The sequence below is a fragment of the Monodelphis domestica genome, chromosome X, assembly GCF_027887165.1.
Source record: "Monodelphis domestica isolate mMonDom1 chromosome X, mMonDom1.pri, whole genome shotgun sequence".
Taxonomy (NCBI): Eukaryota; Metazoa; Chordata; class Mammalia; order Didelphimorphia; family Didelphidae; genus Monodelphis; species Monodelphis domestica.
In genome coordinates this window covers 41,830,918-41,857,118 of record NC_077235.1, presented here as the reverse complement: position 1 = coordinate 41,857,118, position 26,201 = coordinate 41,830,918, and the positions used below count along the sequence as shown (strand labels likewise).

At 44.0% G+C, this 26,201-nt stretch overlaps 1 protein-coding gene and 1 long non-coding RNA gene across 5 annotated transcripts in view; one reads left to right on the top strand and one right to left on the bottom strand.

Moving 5' to 3' along the window:
* Window positions 1–12,988, bottom strand: part of LOC103097829 (uncharacterized) — a 101,337-nt gene extending 88,349 nt beyond the window's left edge. For all 4 annotated transcript variants that reach the window (XR_008914666.1, XR_008914663.1, XR_008914665.1 and 1 more), the window contains exons 1-6: window positions 12,919–12,988; window positions 9,093–9,170; window positions 6,781–6,927; window positions 4,389–4,626; window positions 2,563–2,668; window positions 1,245–1,451 (exon numbers count right to left, since the gene is read on the bottom strand). This is a non-coding gene — a long non-coding RNA (uncharacterized LOC103097829). The remainder of the gene's footprint in view (window positions 1–1,244; window positions 1,452–2,562; window positions 2,669–4,388; window positions 4,627–6,780; window positions 6,928–9,092; window positions 9,171–12,918) is intronic.
* Window positions 12,989–15,149: 2,161 nt separating this feature from the next.
* Window positions 15,150–17,211, top strand: LOC100013792 (rab GDP dissociation inhibitor beta-like). The gene is made up of 2 exons (XM_056809692.1): window positions 15,150–15,282; window positions 15,692–17,211. The coding sequence occupies exon 2, from the start codon at window positions 15,809–15,811 to the stop codon at window positions 17,105–17,107; it is 1,299 nt and encodes a 432-aa protein (XP_056665670.1). The 5' UTR covers window positions 15,150–15,282; window positions 15,692–15,808; the 3' UTR covers window positions 17,108–17,211.
* The last annotated feature ends 8,990 nt before the right edge of the window (window positions 17,212–26,201 follow it).

Sequence of the window (26,201 nt, the reverse complement as noted above, 5' to 3'; positions counted from 1 at the left end):
GCCCTCTTTTTCAGGGCATGTAGCTGTGCCACCACAAGGACTGTCACCCATTGACAGTTAGGAGCAAAGCTGAGGCTAGAATTCATGTCTCCTGAAGATTCCAATCTGGCCAGGGGGGTTGTTTGCACTGGATCATAGACTATTAGGCTGAATATTATGCCGAAAGACATGACAGGTGAAGGGCATGGGCAGAGACCTTTAGGAGGAGCTGGGTATTCATTTAGGAGCTTATGAATAGTGACCGAACACTAGTGTCATTCCTTCACCCTGGGCTGTGCTGGATGAGCCTTCCCTGTCCTTTCCTGGCCAATTACTCCATGCCCCCACTTCTGTTTTGTGGCACCCAGGAAACATGGCCAATTCCTCATTCTATCTTGCCTGAAATTTAGAAAGGAAAACGAGTCTCTAATAATGTCTTTTCCTGTGACAGTGTCCTCTAAGGATTGGGGTTCTTGAGCTGTCTAACCATTGCCTGCTGTGCCCTTGTTCTACCTTCTCCTCTTTCTCACTCTTTTGCTGGTCTCCTTCTTGTATCTCATTAATTGTCCTTTCCTTCCTCTTTCCTCTGCCTTGTCCCAAAACCCCTTTTGTCTCTTCACCTTAATTCCTTTTTCTGTTTTCTCTTCATGTTCTCCTCAATCCTTCCCCTCTCATCCCTTTATTTTCCTCCCTAAACACATGCTTTCTTCTCCAATATCCTCTTCCCAATCCTTTCCTCACTTCTCCATTCTCAAGCCCAATGTCTTTACAAGCCATCTCCTTCCTCTTCCTACTCCTCTTTCCATTGCATCCTCCTCAGAACACTTTCCTCTCACCTCTTTCCAGCAACTACTTTCTTTTCTGCCCAACCCCTATTTCTGTCCCTTTCTGTGCTGGAGGGAATGTTAGAGTGCCTAATGAAAGACAGTACCTTGGGAGACAGAGGCCCTAAATCCAAATCTCAGCACTGATCTGTATTATCTGTGGGAACCTATGGCAGTCAGTGAACTTTTCTGGGCTCCCTCTGCCTTTTCTGTCCAAGGAGAGGGATGGAACAGTTGGACCCTAAGAGGTCATCTACCTTAAACTGGATCTTCTGAGAATCTACTCCTCCCATTTTCCTCTTCCTATAATTTAAATTTCTCTGTAGCCCCTCCTCTTTCTCTCTTTCCATAGTTTCCTCCTCCACCCCCACCCCCTTACTCTTTCCTCTTCCCTTTTCCTCTCCTCCCTTTCATCAAAATTTGTGGGAACATTCCAGATACCTTGACAACAGTGATGTCATCCTGGGCCACCCTGTGCTGCCTTTACCATTCATGGAACCCAGTCCAATGCCCTCTTTTTCAGGGAATGTCACTGAGCCAACACAGAGACTGTCATCCATTGACAGTTAGGAGCAGAGTTGAGGCTAGAATCCATGTCTCCTGAAGATTCTAATCTGGCCAAGGCTTCTGCTTGCTCTGGATCACAGACTATTAGGTGGAAAAGAATACCCAAAGTCACAACAGGTGAAGGGAATGGGCAGAGGCCTTTAGGAGGAGCTGGGCATTCATTTGGGTGCTTATGAATACAAGCCTAACTCGAGTGTCATTCCTTCATCCTGGGCGCTGCTGGATCAGCATTCCCTGTTCTTTCCTGGCCAATTACCCAGATCTCCAGTTCTCTTGTGTGGCTCCCTGCAACCATGGCCAATTCCTCATTCTATCTAGCCTGAAATTTAGAAAGGAAGAAGCATCTCTAATTATGTTTTTGCCTGTGAAAGTGTCCTTGAAGGTTTGGGGTTCTGGAACTGTCCAGCCATTGCCTGCTGTGCCCTTGTCCTACCTTGCCCTCTTTCTCGCCTTTTGGCTAGTCTCTCTACTTGCATCTCATCCCCTGTCCTTTCTTTCCTCATTCCTCTGCCTTGTCACAGTCCCCCTTTTGTCTCTTCACCTTAATTCCTCTTTACCCTCTCCTCAATCCTTCCCTTCTCATTCCTTTATTTTTCTCCATAAACACATGATTTCTTCTTCAACATTCTCTTCCAAACCTTTCCTCACATCTCAATGCTCAATCCCCAATGTCTTTAGAAACCATCTCCTTCCTCTTCCTCTTCCTCTTTCTATTGCATCCTCATCAGCACAGTTTTCTCTCAACTCCTTCCACCAAATTCTTTATTTTCTGCCCAACCCCTATTTCTGTCCCTTTCTGTGCTGGAGGGAATGTTAGAGTGCCTAATGAAAGACAGTACCTTGGGAGACAGAGGCCCTAAGTCCAAATCTCAGCTCTGCTCTGTATTACCTGAGGGAACCTTTGGCAGTCAGTGAACTTTTCTGGCCTTGAGCTGCCTTTTCTGTCCAAGGAGAGGGTTGAAGCAGTTGGACCCTGAGAGCCCTTCCACCTTAATCCGGATCATCTGAGTATCTATTCCTCCCATTTCCTCTTCCTATTTTTTAATTTCACTTTGCCCCCTCCTCGTTCCTCTATTTCCCTACTTACCTTCTATGCCCTCCAGCCCCCTCCCCCAACTTCTTTCCTTTCCTCTTTTACTCTCCTGCCTGACTTCAGAATTAGTGGTAATAATACAGAAACCCCTGTGCTTACTTTACCATTCATGGATCCTGTGTTCAAATGATGGCTCAGCCACTCTATGACTGTGTGACCCAAGGCAGATGGAGACCTTAGCCCATCGGGCTCTCAGTTTCCTCATCTGAAAAAGAAAATGAGGAATCTTCAGGTTGATAGGATTTGACCATGAATAAAATGTTGTATGTTTAGCTTGACCTACCCTCATATTCTGGTGACTTTAGTGACCTGAGCTGAGATTTCATCCCTCAGGTTTGGCTGATGGTCATATGGGATATATGGTTTGTGACTGAGGATCATGAGAGAAGAAGTTAACTCCCCTCTACAAAATCTGATAGGCAGCTTGTGTCAGAGGAATACTTTAGGATCCTAACCTTGATTTGATTTCAGGACTGTCTGTGGTGGTACCATCTTAGTCTGGCTAGGCCTAGATTTGCAAATGAAGGACCTGAAAAGGTACGACTTACTGAAAGTTTTGATTTGTGCCAAAACAGGGTAGAGAAAGGAGATGACATGAACCCTAATCCTATCCATGCACTTTGAACCTTACCTTGCTGCTTTCCATGTATGGGAGGATTTGTGCTTTCTCAAGAGTCTAACTTAATTTAACCCACAGATTTTCACAGCGGCGCTTCCCTGTGGATTTGTTTCTTCAATGGATTTTTCCTAACTCATCCCACTTTCATACCTTTCTTCCTTCTAGATGAATGGGGCAGTGGGTAGGATCAAGATTAAGAATGTGAGCATGGAAAAGCAAAGGAAGTGCCTGAGACTCCCTTACCTGGGCTTCATATTGTGGGCATTATCTCTGTGACCAAGAGGACCCTCAGCCACTCTGAGAGTCACAGTCTGGCAGCAGGTGTCAAAGGGACCTTGGATCCCAACTAGTCCAATGCCCTCTTTTTCAGGGCATGTAACTGTGCCACCACAAGGACTGTCACCCATTGACAGTTAATAACAGAGCTGAGGCGAGAATTCTTGTATCCTGAAGAATCTAATCTGGCCAAGGCTTCTGCTTGCTCTGGATCATAGTCTAATAGGCTGAATATTATGCCCAAAGACAACAGGTGAAGGACATGGGCTGAGGCCTTTAGGAGGAACTAGGTATTCATTTGGAAGCTTATGAATAGGGCCCTAACCGTAGTGTCATTCCTTCACCCTTGGCTCTACTGGATGAGCCTTCCCTGTTCTTTCCTAACCAATTACTCCAAGTCTCGAGTTCTCTTGTGTGGCACCCGGGAAACATGATCAATTCCTCTTTCTATCTAGCCTGAAATTTAGAAAGGAAAAAGCATCTCTATGTTTTTGCCTCTGAAAGTGTCCTGAAGCGTTTGAGGTTCTGGAGCTGTCCAGCCATTTCCCCGCTGTGTCCTTGTCCTAATTTTTCCTCTTTCTCTCCCTTTTGGGTGGTCTCTCTACTTGCATCTCATACCCTGTCCTTTCCTTATTCATTTCCCTGCCTTGCCCCATTCCCACTTTTCTCTCTTCACCTTCTTTTCAGACTTTCTTTTTCTATTTACCCCCTCCTTAATCCTCCCTCTCTAATTCCTTTATTTTTCTCCCTACACTCATGCTTTCTTCAAATTTCTCTTCCCATTGCTTTCTTCACTTCTACATGCTCTGTTGCCCAAGTCTTTCCAAACCATCTCCTTCCTCTTCCTCTTTCCCTTCCATACCCCTCAGCCCACTTTCCTCTCAACTCCTTCCACCAACTTCTTTCTTTTCTGCCCAACCCGTATTTCTGTCCCTTTCTGTCCTGTATGTAATATTAGAGAACCTGATGAAAGGCAGTACCTTGGGAGACAGAGTCCCTGAGTCCACATCTCAGCTCTTATCTGTATTACCTGTGGGAACTTTTGGCAGTCAGTAAACTTTTCCAGCCTTCAGCTGCCTTTTCTGTCCAAGAAGTGGGTTGGAGCAGTTGGATCCTGTGAGCCCTTCCACCTTAAATTGAATCATCTGAAAATATATTACTCCTCTTTCCTCTTCATTTTTTTTATTTTTCCTTGGCTCTTCTACTTTCTTCCCTTCTATAGTGTCTTTTTTCCACCTCTTCTTTCCTCTTCTCCTTTCTTCTCCTCCCTGTCATCACAATTATAAGTAACATTTCATTATCCTTGGCAACAGTGATGTCATCCTGGGCCACACTGTGCTGCTTTCAGGGGTCATGGAACCTGTGTTCAAATGATGGCTCTGCTATTCCATTATTGTGTGACCCATGGCAGATGGAGACCTTAGCCCTTCTGCCTCTCTGTTTCCTCACTTGAAAAATGAAAATGAGGAATCATCACTTTTATAGGATTTGAGCTTAAATAAACTCAGCTGGTGCAGCTTTCATGTTTTGGGTACTTTAGTAACATGACCTGAGATTTCATCCCAGGCTGATAATCAGTGGGTTATATGTGTTCTGACAGAGGATCATGAGAGAAATAGTTAATACCCCTGTACAAAGTCTCAAAACCAGCTTTTGTCAGATGAAAACTTTTGAATCCCAAACTTTTCTTGATTGCAATACTGTCTGTGGTCGCAGTATCTTAGTCTGCCTTGGCCTGGCTTTGCAAATGAAGGACCTGAAGCCTGTAGAGAAGTTATAACTTACTGAAACTTTTGAATTGGTATAAAACAGGCTATGAGCCCTAATTCTATCCATGCCCTTTGTTCCATACCTTGCTGGCTTCCAGGTATTCACTGACTTATGCTTTTGTCCAAACTGATTTTACCTCCAGGCTTTCAGAAGGGGGCTTGCCTGTGGAGTGGTTTTTTTCAAGGGTTTTTCCCTACCTCATCTCACTTTCATACCTGACTTCCTTCTAGATGAAGGGGGGAAATGGAAAAAAGCAAAGGAGGTGCCTGTGACTCCCTTACCTTGACTTCATTTTCTGGGCATTATCTCTGTGCCCACAAGGACCCTCAGTTACTCTGAGAGTCACAGTCTGGCAGCAGGTGTCAAAGGTTCCTTGGATCCCATCTAGTCCAATGCCCTCCTTTTCAGGGCATGTCACTGAGCCACCACAAAGACTGCCACCCATTGACAGTTAATAGTAGAGCTGAGGCTAGAATTCATGTCTCCTGAAGATTCTAATCTGACCAGGGAGGCTATTTCCTCTGACTCACAGACAATTAGGTGGAAAAGTATGCCCATAGTCACAACAGGTGATGGGCATGGGCAGAGACCTTTAGGAGGAACTGAGCGTTTATTTGGGAGCTTATGAATAGAGACCTAACACTAGTGTCATTCCTTCACCCTGGGCTCTGCTGGGTAAGCCTTCCCTGTCCTTCTGTGGCCAGATTCTGCAGGTCACTATTTCCATTGTTGGCCACCTCTAATCAATGACTACTTCCTCCTTAAGTCTGCCCTGAAATTTAGAAAGGAAGAAGCATCTCTAATTATGTTTTTGCCTGTGAAAGTGTCCTGGAAGGGTTGGGGTTCTGGAGCTGTCCAGCCGTTGTCTCCTGTGCCCTTGTCCTACCTTCTCTTCTTTCTCACCCTTTTGCTGGTCTCCCTACTTTTTTCTCATCCCCTGTCCTTTCCTTCCTCATTCCTCTGCTTTAACCCCAGTCCCACTTTTGTCTCTCCACCTTCTTTTCAGAGTTTATCTTTTTTTTCTTTAACCCCGCCTCAATCCTTATTCCCTCTTAATTTTTCTCCATATACACAGCCTTCTTTTTACAATTTTCTCTTCCCATTCCTTTCCTCACTTCTCCTTGCTCAGTCCCCAAAGTCTATATTACCTGTGTGATCCTTTGCAATTAACTGAACATTTCTGGACTTCAGCTCCATTTTTTGTCAAGGGAGAGAGTTGGACCAGTTGGACGCTGAGTGCCCTTCCACCTCAAAGTGGATCACCTGAGAACCTACTCCTTCTCTTTCCTCTTAATATTTGTCTTTTTAAAAATTTTAAAATACCTTACCTTCAGTCTTGGAATCAATACTGTGAATTGGTTCAAAGGCAGAAGACTGGTAAGGGCTAGGCAATGGGGGTTCAGTGACTTGTCCAGGGTCACATAGCTGGGAAGTGTCTGAGGCCAGATTTGAACCTAGGACCTCCTGTCTTTAAGCCCGGTTATTAATCCACTGAGCTATCCAGCTTCCCCCCATGTTTTTTTTCTTATTTCTCCTTGGCCCCTCTATTTTATCCCTCCCTCTGCTACTAGTCTCCTCCTTTTCTCTCTTATTTCCCTCTCCTCCTTTCCTTTCCTCTCTGTTATCACAATTAGTGGCAACAACCCACAAACCTTGGCAACTGTGATGTCATCTTGGGCTACAGTGTGCTGCTTTCAGTAGTCATGGAACTTGTGTTCAAATGATGGCTCTGCCACTCCATGATTGTGTCACCCAGGGCAGATGGAGAATTTAGCCCTTCTGGCTCTCAGTTTCCTCATCTGAAAAAGAAAATGAGGAATCTTCAGGTTGATAGGATTTGACCTTGAATAAAATGTTGTACTCTCAGCTATGAAAGCCCCCACATTTTGGGGACTTTAGTGACCTGACCTGAGATTTCATCCCTCAGGCTAGGCTGAGGATCACATGGGATATATGTGTTCTGAGAGAGGATGATGAGAGAAGTAGTTAATTCTCCTGTACAAAGTCTCATAACCAGCTTGTGTCAGAGAAAGACTTTGGTATCCAAATCTTGTCTTGATGGTAAGACTGTGGTCCCAACATCTTATTCTGCCTTGACCTACATTTGCAAATGAAGGACATGACATATGTAGAGGAGATACAACTTACTGAAACTTTTGATTTGTGGCAAAATAGGCTAGAGAAAGCAGATGACATGAGCCCTAATCCTATCCATTCCCTTTGAACCTCACCTTGCTGCATTCCAGATAAGCAAGGACTTATGCTTTCTCAAGAGTCCAACCTAATTTTACCTGAAGACTTTCAGAAGAGGGCTTGCCTGTGGAGTTGTTTCTTCAATGAATTTTTCCTAACTCATCCCACTTTCATACTTCCTTCTAGATGAATAGGGAAGTGAGTAGGATCAAGATTAAGAATGTGACCATGGAAAAAGCAAAGGAAGTGCCTGAGACTCCTTTACCTTGGCTTCATATTGTGGGCATTATCTCTGTGATCAAGAGGACCCTCAGTCACTCTGAGAATTACAGTCTGGCAGCAGGTGTGAAAGGTTCCTTGGATCCCAGCTAGTCCAATGCCCTCCTTTTCAGGGAATGTCACTGAGCCAACCCAGAGACTGTCATCCATTGACAGTTAGGAGCAGAGCTGAGGCTAGAATTCATGTCTCCTGAAGATTCTAATCTGGCCAGGGGATCTGCTTGCTCTGGAGCACAGATGATTAGAAGATGAAATATACCCAGAGTCAGATCAAGTGAAGGGCAGGGGCACCCCCTTGTATGAGGAGCTGGGTTTTGAGTTGGGATCTTATGAATACAGTCCTAACCCTAGTGTGATTCATTCACCTTTGGCACTTCTTGGTGTGCCTTCCCTATTGTTCTCTGGCCAGATTATGCTGGTCACTACTTCTGTTTTTTTGGCCACCTCTATTCAATGGCAGCACCAGTTTGACACTTCTACCTCAAAGTCGATTATCTGACAATGTACTCCTCCCTTCCCTCTTCATATTTTATCTTGCTCAGACTGGTGGTTTTTGGACACAACTGGAATGTTATTCCCAATCCCTTGAGCCCTAATTCCCTCCATCTTCTGTTTTCTCATTAAATTCTCACTCCTTGTTTTAATATCTATTCTAAATATTGTTTCCAAGCAAGAAGAGCAATAAATGGCAGGAAATTGGCTTTAAATAACTTCCCAGCAGGACAGAACTAAGAAGTGCCTAAGATAAGATTTGAACCCAGGTCCCCCTATCTCCATGTCTTCCTCTCTCTTCTGAGCCTCCTCTGCTTCCCTTATCCATTCTCTTCCTACCTCACTATGCTGCCTGTCACATATACTAGCAATTTTCTCCTCTATGTAGATAAATATAATTTTACAAATACTCTTTCAGTAGAACTTGACTTTAGAGGGTTTTTTTGATGATTTTTTGTAGCTCTCTTCCTCTAAGACCTTATTTTCTTTGGGATGTAAGGGGAAAATGAGTTGTATTAAGAATAGGAATATGACTATGGAGGAAGAAATCCAGCTTGTTGGCCACTGTCACTTCCTGACCGTCATTTGATTATTTCTTTAGTCTTTCTCCCCTGACTATCTCTCAGCCACTCTTAAAATCACAGCCTGTCAGCTGAGTTGAAGGATCCTTTATCTTCCAACTAGGCCAATCCCTTTCTTTTACAGGGCAGGACGCTAAGACAGAAAAATGCCTAGTGACAGTTGGCAGCAGTGCTGACATGAGTTCCCAGATATCTTAAATATTCTAACCTTGGTCAGGGAAGCTGCTTCCTCCAGAATGGAAGCTGAAGGAGTGTAACTGGTGGGACGCCTAGTATGTCTAGGTCAGAGTAGGTGAGAAGCAAGGGCAGCCTCTTGACTGAAGAGCTGGGTTTGAAATTAGTTCTTTATCAATACCGCCCTCTTCCCTCTCCCATCCCTTCATGCTCAGCTCTGGTTAGTGAGCCATATTTCTCCTCACCTGGCCAGGATCTCCAGGCCACCAGTTCCCTTTTTGGTCACCTTTAAGCCATGCTCATCTCCTCATTCCTTTTCCACCCTGAAATTTAGAAAGGAAAGACAACCTTACAATTGTCTATCTCCAGTAAAGATGAGGTGCAGGGGTCAGAGCCCTGTCTTCTCTGCTCAGCATGTACTACTTTTCTCTCCTTTCTTCTCCCTCCCCCCCACTCTGCCACCTTTTTCTTAGGCTCTGGTTTTCCCACCTCTTTTTGAGTCCTCCCTCTTTTTTGCCCTCACTATCTTCCCTCATTTTCATACCTTGCATTTTCTCCCCATATTCATCCTTTCTTCTCTCCCTCTAAATCTATTCTGCTTTCCTTTTCCTCTAGTCCCTCACTCTTTCTCATCCCTTCCATCCTTAAACTTTCCTTTTATCCCCTTTCCACATCATTCCCTGACCTCTTTTGAATCTTATCTACCCCCACCCACACACACTCCTTTTCTAGATATTAGATTCTGTGGAGGAAATAGCACAGCCTTGGGAGTTAGAGGACCTGGATTCAAACCCCATGTATGATTTTGACTACCGATATGAGCTAGTTGTTTATTTTTCTTTGACTTCTTTTCTTTCCTTTTTTTGTATTGAAAGAAGAGGTCTCTGAGGTCCCTTCCCTCTGGTAACTTACCATCTTATGCTCTTCTCCTCCTCCTTCTCTTCCTTCATGTTTTTATTATATTTCCCTCTTTTTTCTTCCCTTCAACATCCCTCTTTTCTCTCCCTATTCTCCTTTCTTTCTCTCCACCTTTCCCTCCCCTCCTTGCTTGCCTTCCCTATCTTTCTTTTCTTTCCCAATTTCTCCTGGCTTTCTCTACCTCTTTCCCCTCCCCAGTGCCTCCTCTTGTCCTGGACTTTTCTCTCCATTATGCCTCTCCTTGCCCTGGGCCTTTCCCTCCCCTATGCCTCTCTTTGCCCTGGACTTTTCCCTCTCTTTGCCTCTCCCTCCCATAGGCCCTCCACTGGGCCTTTCCCTCCCCTGCACCTCTCCTTGCCCTGGGCTTTTCCCTCCCCTATGCCTCTCCCTCCTATAGGCCCTCCCCTGGACCTTTTCCTTCCCTGCACCTCTCCTTGCCCAGGGTTTCTCCCTCCCCTGGGCCTTTCCCTCCCCTATGTCTCTCCCTTCCATAGACCCTCCCCTGGGCCTTTCCCTCCCCTGCACCTCTCCTTGCCCTGGGCCTTTCCCTCCCCTATGTCTCTCCCTCCCATAGGCCCTCCCCTGGGCCTTTCTCTCCCCTATGCCTCTCCCTCCCATAGGCCCTCCCCTGGGCCTTTCCCTCCCCTATGCCTCTCCCTCCCATAGGCCCTCCCCTGGGCCTTTCCCTCCCCTATGTCTCTCCCTCTCATAGACCCTCCCCTGGGCCTTTTCCTCCCCTGCACCTCTCCTTGCCCTGGGCCTTTCCCTCCCCTATGTCTCTCCCTCCCATAGGCCCTCCCCTGGGACTTTCCCTCCCCTGCACCTCTCCTTGCCCTGGGCTTTTCTCTCCCCTATGCCTCTCCCTCCCATAGGCCCTCCCCTGGGCCTTTCTCTCCCCTATGCCTCTCCCTCCCATAGGCCCTCCCCTGGGCCTTTCCCTCCCCTATGCCTCTCCCTCCCATAGGCCCTCCCCTGGGCCTTTCCCTCCCCTGCACCTCTCCTTGCCCTGGGCCTTTCCCTCCCCTGAATCTCTCCTTGCCCTTGGTTTCTCCCTCCCCTGGGCCTTTCCCTCCCCTATGTCTCTCCCTCTCATAGACCCTCCCCTGGGCCTTTTCCTCCCCTGCACCTCTCCTTGCCCTGGGCCTTTCCCTCCCCTATGTCTCTCCCTCCCATAGGCCCTCCCCTGGGACTTTCCCTCCCCTGCACCTCTCCTTGCCCTGGGCTTTTCTCTCCCCTATGCCTCTCCCTCCCATAGGCCCTCCCCTGGGCCTTTCTCTCCCCTATGCCTCTCCCTCCCATAGGCCCTCCCCTGGGCCTTTCCCTCCCCTATGCCTCTCCCTCCCATAGGCCCTCCCCTGGGCCTTTCCCTCCCCTGCACCTCTCCTTGCCCTGGGCCTTTCCCTCCCCTGAATCTCTCCTTGCCCTTGGTTTCTCCCTCCCCTGGGCCTTTCCCTCCCCTATGTCTCTCCCTCTCATAGACCCTCCCCTGGGCCTTTTCCTCCCCTGCACCTCTCCTTGCCCTGGGCCTTTCCCTCCCCTATGTCTCTCCCTCCCATAGGCCCTCCCCTGGGACTTTCCCTCCCCTGCACCTCTCCTTGCCCTGGGCTTTTCTCTCCCCTATGCCTCTCCCTCCCATAGGCCCTCCCCTGGGCCTTTCTCTCCCCTATGCCTCTCCCTCCCATAGGCCCTCCCCTGGGCCTTTCCCTCCCCTATGCCTCTCCCTCCCATAGGCCCTCCCCTGGGCCTTTCCCTCCCCTGCACCTCTCCTTGCCCTGGGCCTTTCCCTCCCCTGAATCTCTCCTTGCCCTTGGTTTCTCCCTCTCCTGGGCCTTTCCCTCCCCTATGCCTCTCCCTCCCATAGGCTCTCCCCTGGGCCTTTCCCTCCCCTGCACCTCTCCTTGCCCTGGGCCTTTCCCTCCCCTATGCCTCTCCCTCCCATAGGCCCTCCCCTGGGCCTTTCCCTCCCCTGCACCTCTCCTTGCCCTGGGCCTTTCCCTCCCCTGAATCTCTCCTTGCCCTTGGTTTCTCCCTCTCCTGGGCCTTTCCCTCCCCTATGTCTCTCCCTCCCATAGACCCTCCGCTGGGCCTTTTCCTCCCCTGCACCTCTCCTTGCCCTGGGCCTTTCCCTCCCCTATGCCTCTCCCTCCTATAGGCCCTCCCCTGGACCTTTCCCTCCCCTGCACCTCTCCTTGCCCTGGGCCTTTCCCTCCCCTGAATCTCTCCTTGCCCTTGGTTTCTCCCTCCCCTGGGCCTTTCCCTCCCCTATGTCTCTCCCTCTCATAGACCCTCCCCTGGGCCTTTTCCTCCCCTGCACCTCTCCTTGCCCTGGGCCTTTCTCTCCCCTATGCCTCTCCCTCCCATAGGCCCTCCCCTGGGCCTTTCCCTCCCCTATGCCTCTCCCTCCCATAGGCCCTCCCCTGGGACTTTCCCTCCCCTGCACCTCTCCTTGCCCTGGGCTTTTCTCTCCCCTATGCCTCTCCCTCCCATAGGCCCTCCCCTGGGCCTTTCTCTCCCCTATGCCTCTCCCTCCCATAGGCCCTCCCCTGGGCCTTTCCCTCCCCTATGCCTCTCCCTCCCATAGGCCCTCCCCTGGGCCTTTCCCTCCCCTGCACCTCTCCTTGCCCTGGGCCTTTCCCTCCCCTGAATCTCTCCTTGCCCTTGGTTTCTCCCTCTCCTGGGCCTTTCCCTCCCCTATGCCTCTCCCTCCCATAGGCTCTCCCCTGGGCCTTTCCCTCCCCTGCACCTCTCCTTGCCCTGGGCCTTTCCCTCCCCTATGCCTCTCCCTCCCATAGGCCCTCCCCTGGGCCTTTCCCTCCCCTGCACCTCTCCTTGCCCTGGGCCTTTCCCTCCCCTGAATCTCTCCTTGCCCTTGGTTTCTCCCTCTCCTGGGCCTTTCCCTCCCCTATGTCTCTCCCTCCCATAGACCCTCCGCTGGGCCTTTTCCTCCCCTGCACCTCTCCTTGCCCTGGGCCTTTCCCTCCCCTATGCCTCTCCCTCCTATAGGCCCTCCCCTGGACCTTTTCCTTCCCTGCACCTCTTCTTGCCCTTGGTTTCTCCCTCCCCTGGGCCTTTCCCTCCCCTGCACCTCTCCTTGCCCTGGGCTTTTCTCTCCCCTATGCCTCTCCCTCCCATAGGCCCTCCACTGGGCCTTACCTCCCCTATGCCTCTCCTTGCCCTTGGTTTTTTCCTCCCCTGGCCTTCTCCCACCTCCTCAGTAACAGTTGCCCCTCTTCTTAGCTCACATTTCTGATGTAACAGTTGGTGCAATTATTTCACAGACCTTGGAATGGGTGATGTCATCCTTGGCAACAGCTTGTTTGTCTGGGGGTCATTGAACCTAGACTGAAATTGTGTCTCCCCCATTTGACCCAGGAAAATGGAGACTTTTCCCTTTCCTGGTTCTCGGTTTCACCTGTAAAACGAGGGGGTTGGCCCAGATGGCCTTAGAAGGGACCTTGTAGAAAATCTCTGAGCCTCCCTGAGCCTGAGTTGTGCCCAGACCCCCACAAGCACCCCCAAAATCATGTCTCTTAAGGTTTAGATTGGGCTGCATTAGGCCGGAAGTCATCTTCCTCATCTCTTCAGCCTTTGCTGCTAGATGTGCAATTAGCCTGTAATCTGTAGTCTGAGTGGCTTGGGAGCTGGGTGGTCACATGACTTGGCAGGGTCACTGACAGAGGCAGCACTTGAAGGGAGGTCTTCTGGACCTGCCTTCAAGACCAGCCCTTTCCCCACAATGCCTCTCAGTCTGGCAAATGAAAACACTGTCCCAAGGTCACACAATCTCCAAACCCTCACTTCCTCTCCAGGCCTGAAACTCCCAGTGCCATGCTCTTTCTGCCTCTCCAGACTTCCTTCCCGTATACAAGCCTTTGGCCCCTTTGCAGAGACCAAGATCATGTCCCTCATTCTCCCTTTCAGTGGAGCATGGCTTCCAGGGAATTTCCCCAAAAGACTGTTTTCTGGACCCCTCGCACTCTCCTCTGACCCCCTTCAGGATCATTTTTGTGCATTTTGGAAGTTGTGTGGGGCGGCAGGGGAGAGAGGGCAGGGCTCCCTGCAGGACCACAGAATGGAGCAAAGCTCCCTGTGACTTCCCCACTCTGGGCCCTGCTCCCTGCATGGCCACCAGGCCAAGTGACCCTCGGCCTCTCCCAGAATCTTAGCTGGACGGCGGCCTGTCCAGAGTCCACCCAAGGAGTTACATGTTTATGTGCTGCTACCCGTTGCATTTTCTCAGCAGCCTGAAAGCCATCTGGAGAGGGGGTCCACAGGCTTCCCCAGTGTCTTCCACAGGAGGACACTGAGGCCCAGAGAGCCCAGTGACAGTTAGAGCAGAGCTGCCACTAGAATCCAGGGCTCCTCTATATTCCAAGCTGGGCTGGGAGGCAGCTTGCTGGACTGCACAGACCAGGGGGGAGGGCCAGGGGTTCCCCCTGTCTGGGGAGTGGGTTCAAAGTCAGGGTTTTCCAAGTGCAGGCCTGTCCCTCTTCCCTTCTTGAAGATCTGCAGTTTTGGAAGCTCTCCTGGTCCCTCTTCTAGGTTGAGGAGTCTCTTTCCTGTGTCCAACAGGAAGTTCTGGGTCCCTCCTGTGGCTGGGGTGGGGTGACAGGCTGCGAGCTGACCTCTCCCCCTAGAAGCACCAACCACATCCATGTCCAATTCTGAGCCTGCCACCACCAACAGGAGGCCACACAAACAACGGGCATCAGAGGCAGTTTTTTGAAATGAGATCGTCCTCATGCCAGCCCTTTAACCACTAAGTCAGGCTGCTTTTCAAGTATTTTAATAAAGAATTCTGGTTGTGTTTTTTTTTTTTTTTAAGGAGGAGGGGGTTAGAGGAATAACCAAGTGTCCCAAACTTCAGATTTCCAAATGTTTGGCTGGTTTGTCTGTCCTTAACCCTTGGCCATCACCTGCTGGCAGCTTCCCTAAATGCAGGCTAAGCACCTAAGCAGAAGTAGTGTCTTTAGTGCTAAGCCTGAGAAAGGAGATGGAAATTTAGAAGGGACAGATGCTGCCCTGTGGCTAAGGAGGACAATGTGGGGCAGGGAGGACTGAGTTTCTAATAATTAAAAACGTTTATAAATGATAACATGTATAATCCAATGGAATTGTTTGTCAGCTCTGGGAGGGGGGAGAGAAGAGGGCTGGGAAAAATCATGAATCATATAACCATGAGAAAATATTCTAAATAAATTAAAAATAAAAGCAAATATCTAAAACTTTTATTAAACTCCTCTGATTGCCCTCCCCCACCAGTTAGAGGCCATAGCAACTGCTGGGCGTCACTTAGCAACAGGCATCCTCCTCTCCTATTGGGCCTTGCCCAGAGCTCTACAGAATGTTGGATATTGTGATGGGTCCTAGCAACTGTGGCGCGTCCTTGGCGACCGGAGGCTATATAAACCGGTCCGGGACTCTCCTTCACCATTTGATTTCTCCTTTTGGTATGAGCAACACCCATGCCCAGGAGCTCTCTCTCAGTAGCTGGCTCTGATACCTCCCGGGCCCCAAGTAAGTTTTACTCACTTGGATCACTTAAGCCTTCACCACCATTTCTGTCTCCTTTATTTCCGTTTTCTTTTCTTCCTCTTCCGTTTCCACTCTCTTCAATTCCCCATCTCCCTCCATTATTTTCTCTTCCTCCTCAGCTTATGTCTTCATCTCTTCCCCTCCATCCTCTCTTCAATCTTCATCTCCATCTTATCCTTCCCTGTCCCAACACTGCTTTCTTCCCTTCTCCTCTTCGTCTTCTTCCTTCTATTGATTCTCACCCTGCCCATCCCCCCCACCACCCTCGTACCACTAGCACCGCCTCTTCCTCCTCCTCTAACATTCATCCTTGCGGCCCCTGTTGTTGTCCTTGTCATCGTTGTCCTCCTCCTCCTCTAACGTTGTCTCCTGCCACCTTTTTGGTCTGCAGCCGCTTCTTCGCCATCGTCCTCCTCTTCCTCCACACACTGCGCCTCACAGCCATCTTCTCGCTCCTGTTCCTATTACTGCTCCTCTTCTTTGCCCCTTGCCCCACCTATGCACTGGCATGAATAAAGACTATGACGTCATCATTCTTGGCACTGGGTTGAAAGAATGCGCCCTCGGGAGTCTCCTAGCCTCTCTTGGAAAGAAGATCCTCCACATTGACCGCAGTGCCCAGCATGCCGGGAGCAGTGCCTCGCTGAGTCCACTCAATGTTGCCTACCGTCATTTCAGCATGTCCAGCTCATCTTCTGCCACCATGGGCCGTGGACGCTCCTGCAAGGTGGACTTGCTGCCCAAGTTCCTCATGGCCAAAGGACAGCTGGTTAAAATCCTGGCCCACATGGATGCACTGCGCTCCCTGGACTTGCGTGTGGTGGAAGCTGGCTTCCTTCTCAAGGGCAGCAGGATTTACAAGGTGCCCTCAACGGAGACTGAGGCCCTGGCCTCCGGACTGATGGGACTTTTTGAGAAACGCCGATTCCGCAAGTTCTTTTTGTATGCTCTTAACTTCGACGAACAAGACCCTCGTACCTACAAAGGGTTGGATCTCCGGAAGATGACCGTAAAAGATCTCTTTCGGAGATTCGACTTGGGCCAAGATGTCACCGAATTTACGGGACATGCCTTGGCCCTCAACCGTACCAACAGCTATCTAGAGCGCCCTTGCATCGAAATCTTGGAGAAGATCCAACTCTATACGGAATCCCTGACTAAGAACGGAAAGAGCCCGTACCTATACCCAAGCTTAGGAATCGGGGAGCTGGCGCAGGCCTTCGCTAGGCTGACCTCCAGCCAAGGTGGAGTTTTCGTAACAAACAGATCAGTAGAGGAGATTCTTATCAGGGATGGCCGGGTTGTGGGCATCAGGTCAGAGGGTCAGATCACAAGGTGCAAGCAGCTGATTTGTGATCCCAGCTATGTACCAGACCGTGTGCGCAAGGTCGGCCAGGTCATCAGGGCCATCTGCATTCTCGGGCACCCTGTTAAAAACACCAATGGGGCCAATTCCGGACTCATCATTGTCCCTTCTGCTCAGGCAAATCGCAGATCGGACATATATATTTTCCTTACCACATCTGTGCATAGTGTGGCTGTGCAGGGCAAATACATCGCCATAGTGAGTACTGCTGTGGAGAGTAAAGATCCTGAAAAAGAAATCCTTCTGGCTCTGGAGCTCCTGGAGCCCATTGAGCAGAAGTTCTTTTATATAAGTGACCTTCATGTGCCTAATGACTTGGGGACCAATAGTCAGATATTCATAACAACCAGCTATGATGCCACCGCCCACTTTGAAAGTACCTGTACCGACATAAAAGAAATCTACAGAAGGATGACAGGTTTTGAACTGAAATTTGACTAAGATACTTAGAACACCATATTGAGGAGAAAATTACTACCATGCTACAATAGAGGAGAAATGTGGATAGCTCAGAAATAAAGTATCTCCTCCCCTTGGAAACATCATGGTAATGTGTTGTATGAAATATTTTTCTTGTCTTTTAAAGTTGGAGTGGATAGTGAATAGTCTTTCTCCTCCTCCTCATTTCCCCTAACACTCCATTCAAGGTCCATTAGAAGGCCTTCTAAGGCCTACAAAAATAAATAGAACATAAGACTTTCATTCTTTGTAGGTAAGAAATCAGCAATTTGTGAAAGTGATTTCACACACTTGGGGTAGGATTGTAGTGGGTAAAGAGTACTGGAACTTGAAAGTGTGGAAGCCTAGGTTCACCTCTCTTCTCTGAAACATAAGTTACACCTGTCCGGCTCTCAGTTCTTCATGTATATGAAGATAATGATTTTTAATTACATCTTTAAAAGATTGGAATAACACTTAACCAACAAAATGCTCAACTGCCCTTTAATTTCCCCCTTTAAAAAGCCATGTTATTAAAGGTGGGTGGAATGATATATATAATATAATCAGATTACTCATGTGTATCTTGTTCAGTTTAACTATATCCCTTCTCCTAAACAAACAAAAAATACCACTGGACTCTGAGTTGAAATTGGTACCTCAGATTTGTTTTGATTTGCATTTCTCTGATTATAAGAGATTTAGAACACTTTTTTCATGTCTTTAGTGATAGTTTTTATTTCTTTATCTGAAAATTGCCTATTCATGTTCCTTGCTCATTTATCAATTGGGTAATGGCTTAATTTTTTGTACAATTGATTTAGCTCCTTATAAATTTGAGTAATTAGACTTTTGTCAAGAGTTGTTTTGTTATGAAGATTTTTACCCAATTTGTTGCTTCCCTTCTAATTTTCACTGCATTGGTTTTGTTGGTACAAAAATTTTTTAATGTAATCAAAATTATTTATTTTACATTTTGTAATATTTTCTAACTCTTTTGTGATCTTAAAATCTTTCCTTTCCCAAAGATCTGACAAGTATACTTACTATTCTGTGTTCACCTCATTTACTTATAATTTCCTTCTTTATGTTCAGGTCATTCACCATTCTGAATTTATCTTGGTGTAGGGTGTGAGATGTTGATCTAAACCTAATCTCTCCCATACTGTTTTCCAATTTTCCCAGCAGTTTTTGTCAAATAGTGGATTTTTGTCCCAAAAGCTATGATCTTTGGGTTTATCATATACTGTCTTGCTTAGGTCATTTACCCCAAGTCTCTCCCACTGATCCTCCCTTCTGTCTCTTAACCAGTTCCAAATTGTTTTGATACCCAATGCTTTATAGTATACTTTGAGATCTGGTATTGATAGGTCACCTTCCTTCACATTTTTTTCATTATTTCCTTTGATATTCTAGATCTTTTGTTCTTCTAAATGAACTTTGTTATGGTTTCATGTAATTCAATAAAAAAGTTTCTTGGTAATTTGATGGGTATGGCACTAAATAATTAGTTTGGGTAGGATTGTCATTTTTATTATGTTAGCTTGTCCTACCCATGAGCAATTAATGTTTTTCCAATTCTTTAGATATAGTTTTAGTTGTGAGGAAAGTGTTTTGTAGTTGTGTTCAAATAGTTCCAGTGTTTGTCTTGGCAGAAAGATTCCTAAGTATTTTATACTGTCTAGGGTCATTTTAAATGGAATTTTTCATTCTAATTTTTTCTGCTGTGATGTGTTGGAAATATATAGAAATGCTGATGATTTATGTGGGTTTATTTTGTAACCTACAACTTTGCTAAAGTTGTTGATTTTTCCACTAGCTTTTTAGTTGATGCTCTAGGATTCTTTAAGTAGATCATCATATCATCTGCAAAGAGTGATAGCTTAGTCTCCTCTTTATTTTAATACCTTCAATTTATTTTTCTTCTCTAATTGCTACTGCTAGTGTTTCTAGTACAATGTTAAATAATAGAGGTGGTAATGTGGATCCTTGTTTCACTCCTGATTTTATTGGGAATGCTTCTAATTTATCCCCATTGCAGATGATACTTGCTGATGGTTTTAGATATATACTGTTTATTATTTTTCGGAAAGGCCCTTCTATTCCTATGGTTTCTAGTGTTTTCAATAGGAATGAGTGTTGTATTTTGTTAAAGGCTTTTTCTGCATCTATTGAGATAATCATGTGATTTTTGTTGATATGGTTAATTATGTGGATGGTTTTCCGAATATTGAACCATCCTTGCACATGATCACTTGCTGGAGTCTTTTTGCTAGTATTCTATTTATGATTTTTGCATCTATGTTCATTAAGGAGATTGGTCTATAGTTTTCTTTCTCTGTTTCTTACCTGCCTGACTTTGGAATCAGTACCATATTTGTGTCATAAAAGAAATATGAAAATTTGGTAGATCTTCTTTGCTTATTATGTCAAGTAGTTTGTATAGTATTGGGATGAGTTGTTCTTTGAATGTTTGATAGAATTCAGTTGTGAATCCATCAGGCCCTGGGGATTTTTTTCTTAGGGAGTTCTTTGATGACTTTTTCAATTTCTTTTTCTGATATGGGATTATTTAAGTATCCTATTTTTTCCTGTTAATATAGGCAATTTATATTTTTGAAAATATTCATTCATATCACCTAGATTGCCATATTTATTGCCATAACATTGGGCAAAATAGTTTTTAACGATTGCCTTAATTTCTTCATTAAAGGTGAGGTTGCCCTTTTAATCTTTGATGCTATTGATTTGGTTTTCTTCTTTTCTTTTTTAATTAGATTTATGAGTACATTCTCTATTTTATTTGTTTTTTTTTTCAAATTACAGCTTCTAGTCATTTATTAATTCAATAGATCTTTGACTTTCAATTATATTAATTTCTCTTAATTTTTAGGATCTCTAATTTAGTTTTCATCTGGGGATTTTTAATTTGTTCACTTTCTAGTTTTTTAATTTACATGCCCACTTCATTGACCTCTGTCCTCCCTAATTTGTTAATATATGAATTGAGGGATATAAATTTCTCCCTGAGTACTGCTTTGGCTACATGCCATACATTTTGAAAATGTGTCTCATCATTGTCATTTTCTTCAATGAAATTATTGTTTCTATGATTTGTTCTTTAACTGGTTTTGGAGAATCATTTTATTTAATTTCCAATTTTTGATTTTCTCTCTGTGTACCCTAATTATTATTTTATTGCATTATGAACCGAAAAGGTTGCATTTCTTATTTCTGCTCTTTTGTACTCATTTGACATGTTTTTATGCCCTAGTACATGGTCAATCTCTGTGAATGTACCCTGTGCTGCTGAAAAGAAGGTGTAATCCTTTTTGCCCCTGTTTATTTTTCTCCACATATCTACTAACTAATTTTTCCAAGATTTCATTCACATATCTTATCTCTTTCTTACTTATTTTTGGTTTGATTTATCTAGGTCTGATAGAGGAAGGTTCAGATTTCCCACTGGTATAGTTGTACTATCTATTTCCTCCTTCAACTCTGCTAGTTTCTCCTATAGAAATCTGGATGCTGTACCATTTGGTGCAAACATGTTGATTACTGATAGTTCCTCATTGTCTATACTGCCCTTTTATCAGGATGTAATTATTTTCCTTATCTCTTTTAATTGGATCTGTTTTTACTTTGGCTTTGTCAGATATCATGATTACCACTCCTGCCTTCTTTTTCTTTCAAGGCACAATAGATTTTGTTCTAGCCTTTGACCCTTACACTGTGTGTGTCTACCTGCCTCATGTGTGTTTCTTGTAGACAACATATTGTAAGATTTTGGTTTCTAATCCACTCTGCTATTTTCATTCATTTTATGGATGAGTTCATTACATTCACATTCAGAGTTATGTTTGCCACTTGCGTATTCCCCAATATTTTGATATCCTCTCCTAGTTCTGCCCTTTATTCTTTTGCTATATCTTTTTAGACAAGTGGTTTGCTTTTAGTCAGTCCCCCAAATCCCTGCCATCATTATACTTCCCTTTATGCCCCCTTCATTATTTGTTTCCTTCTTATTATTTTTTTAGGGTCTGTTAAGTTACCTTCCCCCTTTCCCTCCTTTTTTGTACTCCTTGCCCCACTCCCCTCCCCCCCCTTAGATTTTCCCTTCTCACTTTCCCTGTAGGGTAAGATAGAATTCTATACCCCATTAGTTCTAGATGCTTTTCCCTTTCAGAATTTATTTCACTGAGAGAGTAAGGTTTAAGTATTTCCTATTAGCACTCTCTTCCTCTCCTTATAATAATATTCTTTACCACTCCTTCTCATGTGACTTTTTGTGTGATATCGATTATCATATTTATCTTATTCCTTAAAGTTTCTCTTGGTGCCATCTTCTATCCCCCCTCTCTTTTTCTTTTTTTTTTTTTGCATATCATCTTAGACCACTTATTACCCCAGTCAAAAAATTACCTATGAATGATTCTTTTAATTACTATAATAGTGAACATAATTTTTGAGAGTTACAAATAACATTTTTCCATATATTAATATTTATAAGTTGATCTCATTGAAGCCCTTAAAAGAGAAAATTTAAATTTTTTTTTCTTTCCCCTCTATTTCTTATTTACCTTTCCATGTTTCTCTTGATCTTTGTGTTTGGATATCACTTTTCATTTAGTTCTTGTCTTTTCTTTAAAAATACTTGGAAATATTCTATTTTATTGAATGTCCATACTTTCCCCTGGAAGTATATAGTCAGTTTTGATGGGTAGGTGATCCTGGGTTGGAGACCCAATTCTCTTGCCCTCCTGAATATCATATTCCAAGCCTTGCACTTCTTTAGTGTGGAAGCTGCCAGATCTTATGTAATCCTGATTGGTGCTCCTTGATATCTGAGTTGTCTCTTTTTGGCTTCTTGTAGAATTTTCTCCTTAGCTTAGAAGCTCTTTAATTTGGCAATTACGTTCCTGGGGGTTGTCTTTTGAGGATTTAATGTCAAGGGTGTTCTATGAACTCTTTCAATGTCTATTTCCCTCTCTTGTTCAAGAACATCAGGACAGTTTTCTTGGATAATTTCTTGTAGTATGATGTCAAGGTTTCTGTTTATTTCTGGGTTTTCAAATAAACCAATGCTTCTCAAGTTGTCTTTTCTCATTTTTTTCAAATTATTCATTTTCTCAATGAAATATTTCGTGTTTCCTTCTACTTTGTTAGTGTGTTAAATTTACTTTATTAATTCTTGCTGTTTTGTGAGATCATTGGCTTCCAGTTGCCCAATTCTGGTCTTTAAAGACTGGTTTTCTGCTATAATCTTTTGATTTTCCACTATAATCTTTTTTTTTTGTTTGTTTTGATCTATCCTGCTTTTCATGGCTTCCAGATATTTGGTCTTCAATGGGGAGTTCCTGTCTTTTAAACTGTTATTTCCTTTTTGAACTATTTCCCACTTTTCTTGCCAAAACTCTTCCATTTTTCTCATAAGCTGAGATTTAAATTCTTCAGGAGCTTGTGGCCAATTTCCATTTTTTGGAAGGTTTGAATGTGTTTACTTGTTTGTCATCTTTTGCTATGTCCTCTGTAGTCTGGATTTTTTCTCCATAATTTTTTTTCAGGGCCAATACCTTCTTCTTGTTCTTCTTGGTGTTTGGAAGTTGTTTTGATAGATTGGCTCTGACTCTGGCTCTGTAGGTGGGGTGGGGAGGGTTGATCAGCTCACATTTTGATGGAAGCTATTTCACCCCCTTATAGTGCTGAAATGCCCAAATCCCACATACATTTAATTCTGTGCCCTACTGTGGAGTCCCTTCATTCATATGAATTTGTTTTTTTTTTATCTTTTGAGGTAGTCTATATTGGTAGGTGATGAGGAGAGGAAGAGTACTGTTTCTACACTGTAGCCACGTTAACCCCAAAGTCTCTCACATATTTCTAAATCAAGACCATTTGCTTTTTTTGCACTTCTGTATTTCTGGTACTTGGGGAAAGAGGTTTATCTTTTCTCTGCTAGAAACATTCACCTTTTGTAAATGACACTTAATTACTTGACTTGAATTTGATGAACTATGAATTATATAGGCTATCAGTTCATCTTGCATGAAATTTCTAGTCATTTGGATGAGCAAAACTAGGCATCCTTCCATAATCTTAAACTTAATATGATTCACATTGATAGTAAAACGTTCTATCTGAGAACTTGTGAAAGATGAAAAAGAGCAAATAGTTCTTTGGTCAAAGCCAATTCAAAATCCATGCTCACGTTAACATTTAGGATATATTTCAGTGCATTAGAGTTTAGCTGCATTCAGCATTCAGGAATTCTATGACACTTCAATGGGAGGTGATTTATCAGATTCTTTTAGATGATCATTTTGTCACAGAATTTTGTTTTTGCCTTCTGCAGTGGTATATCATTTTAAACATGATATAAGGAGACCATGAAAAAAAGACTTCCAAATAGCCTTTATAGTATACAGTATAGATAGAGTTTGGACTAAGAAATTCAAAGATTTCTTTTCACATCCTTTCTTAGAGACTCTTCTTGTCTTTGTGATACTGGACAAGTCACTTAACCCTCCCAATTTCAGTTTTCATCTTCTATAAAATGTGGATCACAAATAGAAAACATCTTTCTCAAAGGGTTGTTGTGAGGATTAAATGAAATAATGTCTTGAAAGAGCTTTTCAAACCTTAATATGTACTATATCAAAGGATATTATGATTATGGTTATGATTAATTTTATTCTCCAGTAGTCCTAATTAGGAAACATTTTAGTTAGGAATCAAAAGTCTTGAACTCAAGTTGTAGTTCTTTCTGGTTATTAAGTAAGTGAATCATTTAACTAGTGTTTACCTTTGCAAAATAGTAATAAAATTTGCCCCATATTGATTGAAATATGATTGTGAACATTAAGTTTGATAATAATGAGTAAGGGACCTGAGCTAGATCAGATGGAGGAATTTAAGTTGTGGGATGAGTGGTTTGTCAATATTCAAGCATAAACTACTACTATCTGTTTAGAGCTTTGTTATGTGCTATGTAATGCAATCAGATATTATACGTATTAAATACATGCACACAATCAATACTGGCATCGAATAAAAGGTGAGGAATTATTATAGTTAATGTGATAATTACACTGGAGACTTCATGTCACAGTGGAGAAAGAACGCCATGAGGGAGGCAGCCACACACCTGTTTATCCATATTTTTGAGATGAGGGATCACTGCAAGGACCTTGGATAAGTCTCTTCCTTTCCTAGCTATAAAATGAAGAGATTGAGCTGTCTGATCTCTACCAACTGATGTTTGAATATTCATTTACTCTGAAAGGGTTCTTGGAATTGTCTTCCATTGAACATTCTGAACCTTAGACTGTCATTCAAATAAAGGTAAGATGTTCTTCCTTATCTGTACCCCTGTGATGAAGTAATATTTCTTTGCCATGGTAACTAGATTGTGTTAGAGGCAGGATTCAATACCAGATTACTCCAGATTCTCCTTTCTTTATAATACACCTAAGTATATATGGGGAAAATTTGCATGGGATGGTTTTACAATAATAAAAAGACACATGGGATCAAAGATCTAGACATAAAGTTACAAAACATACATTTGAGCAATACCTCAAACACTCATGACCTTCATGAATAAAATAGATACATAAAAAATCAAAGCTAGATGGGAAATTGTCCCTTCTATCCCTCCGTTGTTGGGATTTTTTAGTTAGCCTTGGTTTGAGGTCCAGATCTGTGATTTCCTCAGAGTAGGTTACTCCCAGGAATTGGTGCTGCTAAAGCATCAATTAGTATATTTGAAAGTGTCTGGGGAAATGAGAGGGTTTTCCATGCTCATGCAGTCTCAGCAGCTATTGTGTGCCAGAGCAGGGGTTAAACCTATGTTTTTCCTGTCCACTCTTTCACATTCCTTTTTGCTTCTCGTTTCCAGAAGAGAAAACTGGAACCTAGAGAAAGGAAATCATTTTCCTATTATCATACAGTAGAGCGAGAATGAGAAGCTAAATCTCCTGACTCTCAAGGTAGTGGACTTTTCACCTAATTGAAGTTCCCATATTAATTATATATTCAGAGGTGTGACCACCCATCCTGCTTGTCTGCAGGTATCCAGGGTCATTAATATTGCTTATTGTGTAGGTCTGCCTCTAAATGAAAGCCCTTAAGAGAACTTTATTAAAAAAAAGGTGGGGAGGGAAGATGTGAGGGGAAATTATATATATGTGTGTGTGTGTGTGTGTGTGTGTATATCTTCAGTGAAGAATTTACCTTTTGCAAATATGCTGAATTCCTTAATGACCTTATCTTTACAAGTTTAGAAGAGCAAAGACAAGATTACATGATAAGAGTAATTTTTTGCTGTCTCTGCATGCAGATCTACACAGCATCCAATACTTTGTCATTCTTCTGGCCCATCACTAAGTTATCATACCCCATTCCGTGTTTGTTATTTTCATATCTTTAGAGAATTAGAACTCCAACAGAAAGGCACATTTCCTTTTGACTTAACTGCTTTGGTAAAATTGATTAATAGAAAAAAAATCTGCCATATAGAATGTAGAGCAATAACAACTTTCACATATCAGGTGATCAAGAAATAAGAGGGCAAGGTTTCCTTGGTAGGACAAGGAAGGAGAAAGTAATACTGGTAAGGACACTGAAAAAGGATCTGGTCAGGTAAAGGGATTGAATTAGAAAAGAGTGAACTTTCCTAGGAGAGTCTTAATTCATATTAGTCTGCTTTTCCTAAAACACTGACCTCTGTGCCAGAACTGCAGAGCTAGAATTTACATTGCTTTTTCACTTCACCATAATCTTAGCCATGAAATTATTGTAAAATAATTACAAAAAGTTAACACACATTTATGTAGATCTTAGATTTAGAGCTAGAAAGGAACTTTGTTGTTGTTCAGCTGTGACCCCATGAACTATAGCATGCCAGTGCTGTCCATGGTGTTTACTTGGCAAAGATTCTGAAGTAGTTTATGATTTCCTATTCTGGTGGATTAAGGCAAACAGAGGTTAACTGACCTGCCCAGGGTTACACAGATAGTAAGTGTTTGAGGTCACATTTGAACTCAGGGCCGCCTGACTCAAGGCCTGATGCTCTATCCCCTGAAACTCCTAGCTG